The sequence below is a fragment of the Grammomys surdaster genome, unplaced genomic scaffold (assembly GCF_004785775.1).
Source record: "Grammomys surdaster isolate TR1022 unplaced genomic scaffold, NIH_TR_1.0 190, whole genome shotgun sequence".
Taxonomy (NCBI): Eukaryota; Metazoa; Chordata; class Mammalia; order Rodentia; family Muridae; genus Grammomys; species Grammomys surdaster.
The window spans coordinates 8,558,655-8,569,228 of NW_021604635.1; the positions used below are offsets into that span (position 1 = coordinate 8,558,655).

Here is a 10,574-nt window from a genome sequence, read left to right on the forward strand (position 1 = left end):
AATCCTCCAGCTCTCTGCTAGTTTCACTAAGCCACTTTAATATCTATTTCTCAGACCTGGTAGGGAATGTGGTATTTTCCCTTATATTCCCATAAATAACAATTCATCGGCTTTGCAACCTGATTCCTGACATTAAGAGATTAAAACTAAGGCAGATGATTCTCTGATGACACATACTGAGGTATAGAGCAAACTCCATCATTTCCTTCTACAAAATGAGAAAGATTTTAATTCTTTTTCTCAACAGCTGCTTCATTTTCTTATGCATAGGAAAAATATGTGCAATTACTTCAAGTACAATCAAGTCATTTAACATGGCTTTGCCATCATTGTAGTTTCAGGATATTTTAAAAGAGAGAAAAAATATCTCAAAGCACAGGTCCTGCTGTGCGGCAAAGCAATCAGATTCCTTCATAATAACAGCCTGATGGGATTCAGCAATTTGAGGAATAATGAATAACCAGTCTAATCAGTAAACAGGAAAATGCCACAAGAGAAACTGAGTAAACACTGTCATCTGTTGATTCTCTTGATCGGCATTTCAAACAATAAATAGAAATGTGAGGAGTTCTTGAAAGGAAAAAAATAACTTCATTTAGTGTGATTGATTTTACCAGGCAGTGAGAAAAAAATGACACATCATCTTATACTGTCCTGCAGTGTTTTCTAGTCAATAAAACACACAGATTATCTTTTTGATATGGAATACACAGGTGAGTTCATCCTACCACCTGAATATGTCAAAATAAGCTGATTTCACAGTCAGTTGAGTAGACGATATTTCTGGACTGATGAGTCCCACATTTTCACATCTTCATTATATTTCTTCTCTTTTCCTTGATGTCTAGTTTATGAAGTTATTTGTATCTGAATAGGAACAGTCTTCTTCAAAGTAGTCTTCAAGTTTGCAATGCAGGGACTCAAATGTTGGCCGTTGCTTAGGCTCAGCATTCCAGCACTCCAGCATGATGCTGTAGAACTGCTGTGGGCAGTTAGGTGGCTGTGGTAGTCTGTAGTTTTGACTCAACATCTGGATTACTTGAGGACCTGTTTTACCTAAGATATATAGAACAGAACAAAAAGTGGACGATCAGAATCTTCAAATTATAGCTGACACTAAACTCTGGGTTATAAAGGAATTTTTTTTCCCTTGAAAAAGCCCATCACGAGACCCACCATCCATTTCCCAGGCTGTAGACACTAAACTAAAACCTGCAGCAAGCGGAGTCTATAAGACTGCAATTCAAGAGCAAAGGAGAAGAAAGTAATAAACTACTTCATTAATGGAAATTATCATCATCAAATTTTATCTATCGGGTTCCTCCAGGCACATGGTACGGTCAGCCTCATAACTCTACCCTCTAAGTCTATGCAAAGCAGTTAAAGCCACATCTTCGCAAGTGACCTGCAACAGGAAGGCCCACTTCTGAAGTAATCACTCACCGCTGTAAGGCATTTTGCCGTAAGTAATGATTTCATAGAGCAGGATTCCAAAAGACCACACATCAGACTTAATGCTGAATTTATTAGTACGAATTGCTTCTGGTGCAGTCCACTTCACTGGCAGCTTTATTTCGTGTTTAGATTCATAGATGTCTTCATTATCCACCTGTTAATGCATCAAAGATTCAAGCCAAGTTAGTGATCTGTTGTGCTACCCTTGTTTATTTGTAACCTGTGTCACATGAAAATGTAGAGGCAAATATTCAATATGGGCTTAGGTTGATTTGCATTATAATATCAAACTCTGAACCAAACATATAAGACTAGAAAAATCAGTGAAACGTCATCAGCAAGGTGTGTCTTGAGGCTCTGAGGAGTGTCATTCTATTGCACGCAGGAGAATTTGTGATCATTTGGATTTACGTAAGTCCTTTACAAACTGAAGAAAGAGGGGGAGAAGCAAAGGATGTCTGGTTTTGTTTTTTTGTTTTTGTTTTTGTTTTCTTGTTGTTGTTGTTTTCTCTTAGTAGTGAAGAGCTAAGAGCTATGTCTAGGGAGATAATTCAGTAGTTAAGATCATTTGCAGTTCTTGATAACAATACAGTTTTGGTTCTTAGAACCAAAATGGTAGCACACACCCATCTGTAACTCAAGTTCCAGAAGATCTGGTATCTTCTGGATTCTGCTGTGACATAAGTGCACAGATGCACATAAGTGCAGGGAAAACACATATACATAAAATAAAAATAAATAAAACTTTTAAAGCTGGCATTGATTATCATCTAAAGCACTTGCTAATACCTAAAAAGTGTTATGTGAATAATTTATTAATTTATCAACATAGTAGCTTTCTAATTAATTTCTAAAAATTAAGAAAAATGATATGAAAAGAGAATCCCTACATGTTGCGTTTCATGTTCTACATTCATATTTTTAGTGATCAATGTGGAAATCAAAAGTTAAGTCCAGATTTAAACACCTCATATGATGTCTTATTATTAGTCTTTTTTGATTGATTTCACAAAACAGGGTGAGTACTGGTAAATGAAAACCCAGTGGTTTAGTTTTGGAGAGATGGCTCAGTGGACAACATGTTCTCTGAGAAAGTATGAAGATATGAGTTCAGGTTGCCGGCACCCGCATAAAAACTAGGTGATATGATTACATGTCTGTAACACAGAGTTGAGGATAAAGATACAGGTGGTTCCAAGAGACCTGCCGGCCAGCCAGTCTAGCCAAAATGATAACTATGGGTTCAGTGAGAAATTTGCCCTATGGCAAGTGCAGTTTGTCTCAGGAGAAAGAGAAAGAGAGGGATAGAGAGGGGGTAGGGGAGGAGAAGGAGAGAGAGAGAGAGAGAGAGAGAGAGAGAGAGAGAGAGAGAGAGAGAATGAGAACGAGAAGTTGTAGGGGTAGAGAGGTGAGAGCTAGGTCTGAGAGAAGTTAGGGAGAAGGGATGAATATTATCAATATACATTGTATGAAATCCTCAAAGAATTGCTAGAACCATTTTATCAAGGTACAGAAAGGATTGAAGAAGACATCTCAATTTCAACTCCAGGCCTCTGCATGTATTCACAAAGAGAAAAGCACACATGCACACATGTATATAAAACACAGACATGCCCATACACATGCAAGAATACACAAAGCTAGTAATAGTTGCAGAATCATGGCAGCATGACCTCAGCCTATTGACAAGTGAGCAAAGCTAGATGCAGTCTATTGCTTTCTGGAGGAGGAATATGTGAAAGCAGATGAGTGGTGCTGGTAGCATCTGACAAGAAATTCAATGATGAATTTAATTACCTATTTATTAATCTACATGAACACTGTTTTCTCTTGGTTGTCCACTCCCTAGAAATAGAAAAGCACTCTGTCTGTTAGGTCTTACACAACTTGTCTTTATCAATGGACCATAGACAGACAACATGACAGTTTTATTTGTTTCTTCTGTGTGTGTGTGGCTTTGTTGCTCTTGTTGCAATTATTATTTGGAGACAAGGTTCAGTGTGACCTCAAACCCAAAATCCTCCTGCCTCACTCTCTTGAATGTTGGGATCCTAAGTGTTTAGTACCACACCTAGCCGAGAAATAGTTTTAAATAATAATTGTGAACTTATTGCTGTATTAACCTATTATAAGAACTAATTAAAACAAAACTAAATTTACCTTAAAAACTCTTGCAAGTCCAAAATCTGCTACTTTGTAGATATTATGTTCACCAACAAGGACATTTCTTGCAGCCAGATCTCTGTGGATATAGTTCTGAGACTCCAGATAGGCCATTCCAGAAGCCACCTGTGCTGCCATGTCTACCTGTTGAATCAAATGGATTTTTGACCCACCATCATCTAAAAAAGAGAGAGAGAGAAAGAAAGAGAGAGAAAATGGGAGATTATTTTGGAACATATTGAACTAGCAAAGTAAATTCTGAGAAATCCGGTAAATCAATCATAGGTGCTATGACACTAATTTAAAGAGAATAAAGCAAAAGCATCCCATCATCCCAACACACATGCTAATCTGTGTTTTCAGAATCACACACCATTGATTTGTCTTTTTATGGAAACTGTCAACTGGGAAATGCTTCTGTCTTTCTTTAAAGCATTTCTAGCATAGGGAGATAGCTCAGTGGATGAAAACATGACTTTTAGATCCTTAGCACTGTTGTAGAAAAATCTGGTCATGGCAGCACACGCCTGTAGACTCAGTGCTGTGGAGGCAAAGCCAGGAAGATCCTGAGCTTCTGGGCTAGTCAGTCTCATCAGTCAGTGAGCTCCAGACCCAGTTACTCTGTCTCAGATCATAAACAGGCAGTTATGGAGGAAAGCACTCAATATTGACCTCTAACTTACACACACACACACACACACACACACACACACACACACACACAGAGTGAGGGGGGCATATAATCTGGCTAAATCAAAGAAAAATTTTCATTCTTTTATCATATTTTTCTTTAAAATGAGGTCATGGACAAATTTTAAGGATCTAACACTTATAAATGTATATACTACATTTATAACCACATGCATAATGTATTTTTAATTTCCTTCTTGGCTTGATATTCTCAGAGCATCTCTCCAGATACAGACCCACCTTAAATGAACAGAAATTCACCTACTACTCATTATATATAGCTAGGCATAGAAATGTACATAGTATAATGGGCTTGATCATTAATAGAAGCAGACAGTGCTACCTTTGGAAACTCAAGTTTCATGTCACCCTCGGGTTAAACTACATACTGTTGGCAAGTATCTTCAACTATCTAGAACACTGGGGTTATTTCACAAAAGTGTAAATATCTGTTCTCCTTGACTTCCTAAATCAAATACTAATTCTTATAGTGAATTGAATTTATGGTCATTAGGCTTAGACACGAGCCCTGACATCACAGGAAGCTATAGCGCAGGAGTTAGGAAGATTGAAATGGCATCAGAGTATCAGACTTGAGATCAAGGCTATTTATTCTTCATATTGTTTTGTGACTTTGAGCAATATGATTAACAGCCCCGTGCTTGAGTGTCTTCATCTACATAGTGATAACAGTAATTAGCTAAGAGTATCCACGGTTAAAGTAGAATTTCAAATGAATTAACATGTATAAAGCCCTTAACACAATGCCAGAGAAGAGCCCAGTAGATTCCAGATGATAATACTATCATTGCACCTGTGCAAAACTGAAACAATTTTAATTGTCTAGTGATATATATGAATTGCCTATGTAGAATTGGCAGAAAGAAAAGAACCCTGTGTGTCTGGAGCTCACAGTTTCAACTAAACATATAAATTTAATGGTTGTGTTAATGAGTGGGAACAAGTGTGTTAGATATTCTCACATTCATTAAAACACAAAACATTTAGACTTGGTAGAGAAGAGTAAACCTGCAAGAAATGTGGAAAGGATGAGCTAGAATCACGAAAGAGGAAGGTGCTCTGAAAAATCAAGGGTTTTAAGAGCAAATTATCATCATAGTCAAATTTGAACCACAGACTCAGCAACATAAAGGCTAAAAGGCATTTGTTAGCTGAAGTAATAAGAAGTCATTGGGGAGCAGGGGAGCAGAAAGGACATTTCTACTAGAGATGGTCTATAAGGGATGATGGCTTGTGAGTGAGGAGGGTGTGGAGACAGTCAGATGAAACAGCAAATACTAAAATGCTCGGCTGAGAGAAGGAGAGAGTAGGCCTATCATTGAGTTCAGTGGCAAAGCTCCTGTCTAGCAGAAGATAGAGGTCAATCTTCAGAACTAGGGAGAAAATAAGGAGGCTAGTTATGGTAAGGTTAAGAGAAAATAGTAACTGGAAAATGCAGACAGCAAGGGTTATGAGTGTTAGAATATTCAGACACTTCTGGGATGCCTGCTATTCAGGTTCTGGATTTGGAAGATAACTGCATAGTTTCTTATTTAATCATATTGTAGTTACATGATAAGTTACTGTATATGATTTATATACGTTCTGCATTTGCAGTGACTTTTCCAATAAAAATGAAAATAAATGGAATGAAGAAATAAATTGGAGTCAAATATTATGAGCATTTGTATAATATATATACATGTGTATATGTGTGTGTGCACACATGTATACACACACACACACATATCCACACACATAATTTCATGAAACAAGAATCATTAGTATTGGACTGATGGTTGTCCAGTCATTTGGTTCCCTATTTCATTTTGTCCAGAACACACACAGAAAATCACATTTAAGCTGGACCACTTTGCTAGCTTGGAGCAACAGGATGTGTGCAAGAATCGATAGGATGTTCAGTCCAGGCTCTTAAATAACCCTCAACTCTGAAGTGACAGAAATACATTTAATAATGTAAAGACCGGTGGGAAAAGTGTAAATCCTCATGTCACCTCTCAGCAAAGGATATCCAAAGGACAATTTAACGATATTAAAAATGGCTAATTTTATGTGAAAAGTCACAAAAGCTTTAAATTGTATGCTATAGTCTCTAACACTAATACTCAGTTGAAAACAGGGCATTGTTGTAAAAATTAAATAAAGCTTAGCATGAAGCACAATGACAACATATTGGTGCTCTGGTGGCCACAGCAGCCTGCCTTTTGATATCAAATCCACTCAATAAGGAAAGAAAGGTATAGGGAAGAGGGGGCACTGATGGTTCCCCATATGTGGTACGCAATTCTCGAACCTTCTGCTGCCCCTTGCCTCCTAGTCATCACCCCTTCCCTTGGGCTGGGCTGGACCCAGTTACACACATTTAACTCATAGAATAAGGAAAAACTGAAGGTACAACATTTCCAAAAATAAGTCATAAAAGCCTGTGCCTTCATCTTCCTGATGCTTACCGCTCTCTTGCGTTCGCACTTGCTCACACCATTGGGAATTTATGAGCCATCCTGTGTGATAGAGTGCACAGGACATCTTCTTGCCAAAACCTAGCAAAGAACTGACTTCTTCAACTTAACAGCCCAGGATGAGCCAGCTCCTGCCAACAACCTGAGTTGGTTTGGTGATAGATTCATCCCTGTTAGAACTTTGAGATGATTTTAGCAAATAAGGTCACCTAGACCATGAACCATGATGCCAGAGCTATGAAACCCAGTCAGATACATTCCTGACAGTCTTCATTAGGGTCACTATTTCTCTGAGGAAACACCATGACTAAAGGCAACTTGTAGACAAAAGAGGCTTTTTTTTTTTTTAAATTTCACTCACAGTTCCATATAACAGTTCATCATCAAAACCAGTCCTGGCAGGAACTCAAGGAGGGCAGAAACCGGAAGGCAGGAGCTGTTGGAGGGATCACGCTTATTGATTTGCTCCTGATGGCTTGCTCAACCTGCCTTCTTATACAACCCAGGACCACTGGACCATGGATGGTACCACCCACAATTGGCTGTGTCCTCCTCTATTAGTCACTAAGAAAATGACATATAGGGTTGTGTATAGCCTGATCTTATAAAGACTTTTTCTCAATTAAGACTCTCTCCTCTCAAATGACTTTAGCTTGTCAAGTTGACATAAAACTAGCCAGCACACCAACTACAGCAACTGATATAATAAATGTTTGTAGAATAACAACAGACAAGTAATCCATGCTAGAAAAAAACAATATCAGTGCTATGCATGGCGTTAAAGCAGAAACCATAGTCCCAGTTTTAAGGACATAGACCTTAAATGAGTTGTTGACCTTCCCAATAAATATAAAATGAGAATATTTGTTTGTCTCATAAGAAAGTGAGTTAAGTTTATGTTTAAGTAACCTGGAAAAACACCTGCCACATAGTAAATACTACAGTATTTTATTTTGTTTTATTTCTTTTAAAGAAAAATGTTTGTGCCCTCTCCTATTGCTAGCTCATGTGTTTGATTTCCAGTAAATTGCCTAATTTAATGCACAGACTAATATGTGAACTGCTGTTTCCTATTATTTCTACTTCACTGGGCTTCTTACTACCCATAGGAACGGGCTTTAGGATAGAGATTCTAATCCAGGCATGTTTGAAACTTGAATGTTATGCTCTCTCAATAGCTGATCTGTGCTGTCTGCCTAGACATGCCTTTTCTGTGATTCTTAAACATACACCAGTGAGGGATTGTGGAGGCATCTCATGTTTCTATAGAGCAACTATTATGCAGTTGTATTTGACTAAAGGGGACATTAATGAAAACAATATACCTGCCTGCTTCAGTCCTGTTCAGCAAACTCTGCATGAAAATCATGAACCATGTGTCAGGATATAACTTATCAGAACAGAAAGTGTTTGCTATTCTTTAAAGGGCACATCAATGTTTGGTGTTTGCTAGACGTCTTGTAAGCATTCACTGAGCAAAATAAATAAGTAATAAAAGAAATCTCAACAAACTAAACAAGAAACAGGTATTTGATTCCTTTTAGTTTCAGTAAGATGTTATTAGTGAAATATGTATGTAGGCACACATATTTCATTATGTTGCCTTAATTACCAAGGTTTTCTTAAATGGTATATATTAGAGGGTCAATAAGTGAGTCATTAAGTATTTATTTCGCTGCCAAAATGTGGGTGACAGTTTTTCAATTTGTAGGTATCCAATATATAAAGATTCTTTTACAAATTTAATTATGAATAAGCAAATAGTTGCTCTTCACCTAACTTCTCCTAAATGCTTGCAGCCAAACACTGGAAAGAACATCGCAACTCACATCAGCATCTTCCTGTCTCTCCCATTACACTGTCTAGTTTCAGGCTATCATGAGACCTGCATAACTTAGAGTATGCTCAGCAAACATCCTCAGTAGAAAGCAATATAAAACTAACATCCAGCATAGTTTTATAGTTTTACAGGCCTGTACAAACTGTCCATGTATGTTTAGGGCTTGAATTACTTGGGTAGAGTGAATGCAAGAGACCTCTTTTCCCCTGAATTTTGATCAGTAGGCAATTCAACTGCTCATATTCGATGCCTGATATCCACTTCTCCTGCCTTTCTCTGTCTTGTCACTTAGTAACACTGCCATGTAACAGAAATGCTGTCACTTTATCATAATGTGAATACATACTCATCATTCTTCCCTTCTGTTGATTAAACACTCATGTTAAAAATGAGAATGTCCATGATTTTAGACATATTTTTTAAATGAACCACATAAAATGTGGAGTTCTGAAATATATTCTTCCACAAAGGTGATTTCTCTATCTTTTACATGTTGATTACTGTTTCTCATACGAAGATGTAAGCGTGTCTTTACCCTCTTCTGAAATTATTTAAATTTTTTATTTCTTTCATCATTATATGTATTAAGCACCTGCCACCTAAGGACCAGTAACGTGATGGTGAAGCAAGCCTTCCACTGACTTCTGAGCATCTGCAATAAGCACCCACTAACTCTCTGGAAGGTCCACTGCTGTCATCAGAAGCTGTACCTAGCCCTACCTTGCTAAGCTTAGAGTACTTCAGATATCTCATTTGTACATCGACACCTGAGTGGCCCCAGGACTGAATCTTGAACGCCATTCTGCTGGCTCATAATCAGAAAAGTTTGAGTAGCAGCAAACAAAGATCTAAACAGCCACTCTACACAAGTGGCACAAATATACATACCAAAAATCACTACCAAGAACATAACTCCAGATGCCAAGGTCATTTTACAAAAAATATTGTATGAAAAACCAATAATACATCTCCATAAATTAGTACTACCACAGTAATGTTCACTGGGAAAACAATTTAGATGATACACAGGACAATGATTTAGAAATAACAATTATAAATATGTTCAAGAAAATCCAAGAGGATGGGAGTAAACACTGACTAGGTGAAATTAATAAAACCATGAATTACGTTAGGAGGGCATGTTAGATGGAAGAAGTATCAGTTGTTGAGAAATCTGAGGATGGAAGTCACAGACTGAGAAAAGCCAAAGACAAGTTAGAGGAAATCAATTCATTCCATGCTCATGATAGGCCTAAATATTGGGAATTCATAATTCTACTTAATCTGGCTGTTATAGGTGACAATTGCTAAGTACTTTATTAGAAATGACAGAAATACCTTCTTCTGCTTTGTCCTGGAAATAAAGCAGAAGTGTCAGTGGCTGATGGAATTCTGTGGTGGGTCACTATTCTGAGGCTGCTAAATTTGGGGACCACATGCAAGGGAGCTAAGTATACTTTGGCTTTTCACAGCACTATGTAGGACACATCTTTGTCTCCATCTTTCTTGTTTTGCAATTTAGAATTACCAGATTCACAAGTCCCCCTCAAAAGCAGAGCATGTTCTCCTCCCCCTGAACTCTTCCCCCCACTATTCTCACTTGCTCACAATTCTATCAGTCTTGCTCTGATACTGCAAATATCAGAGGAAGTCTCAATTTTTCAAGCTCAAATTATTCTGCTGGTACTTTATCTCAATTTTGAGCATCTTGTTTCAGTGCTTATTATTTTTTGAATTATTCATTTGTGATAAATATTGCAGTGCCCTTACTTTGACTGCCAGAATCAAATGAAAGAATAGAGTAATACTATATTTCTGCTTTTTAGTCTGAAATGTCTAAGGTTGACTAGCCATAGAAGTAGCTTCAAATAACACACACTCACACACACACACACACACAGAGAGAGAGAGAGAGAGAGAGAGAGAGAGAGAGAGAGAGAGAGAGA

At 37.6% G+C, this 10,574-nt stretch overlaps 1 protein-coding gene across 1 annotated transcript in view; it reads right to left on the minus strand.

Moving 5' to 3' along the window:
• Positions 1–844: 844 nt before the first annotated feature.
• Positions 845–10,574, minus strand: part of Frk (fyn related Src family tyrosine kinase) — a 93,479-nt gene continuing 83,749 nt past the window's right edge. Inside the window, exons 6-8 of the mRNA XM_028769058.1 lie at positions 3,616–3,797; positions 1,444–1,609; positions 845–1,056 (exon numbers count right to left, since the gene is read on the minus strand). Coding sequence (XP_028624891.1) covers positions 845–1,056; positions 1,444–1,609; positions 3,616–3,797 — 560 coding nt within the window. The remainder of the gene's footprint in view (positions 1,057–1,443; positions 1,610–3,615; positions 3,798–10,574) is intronic.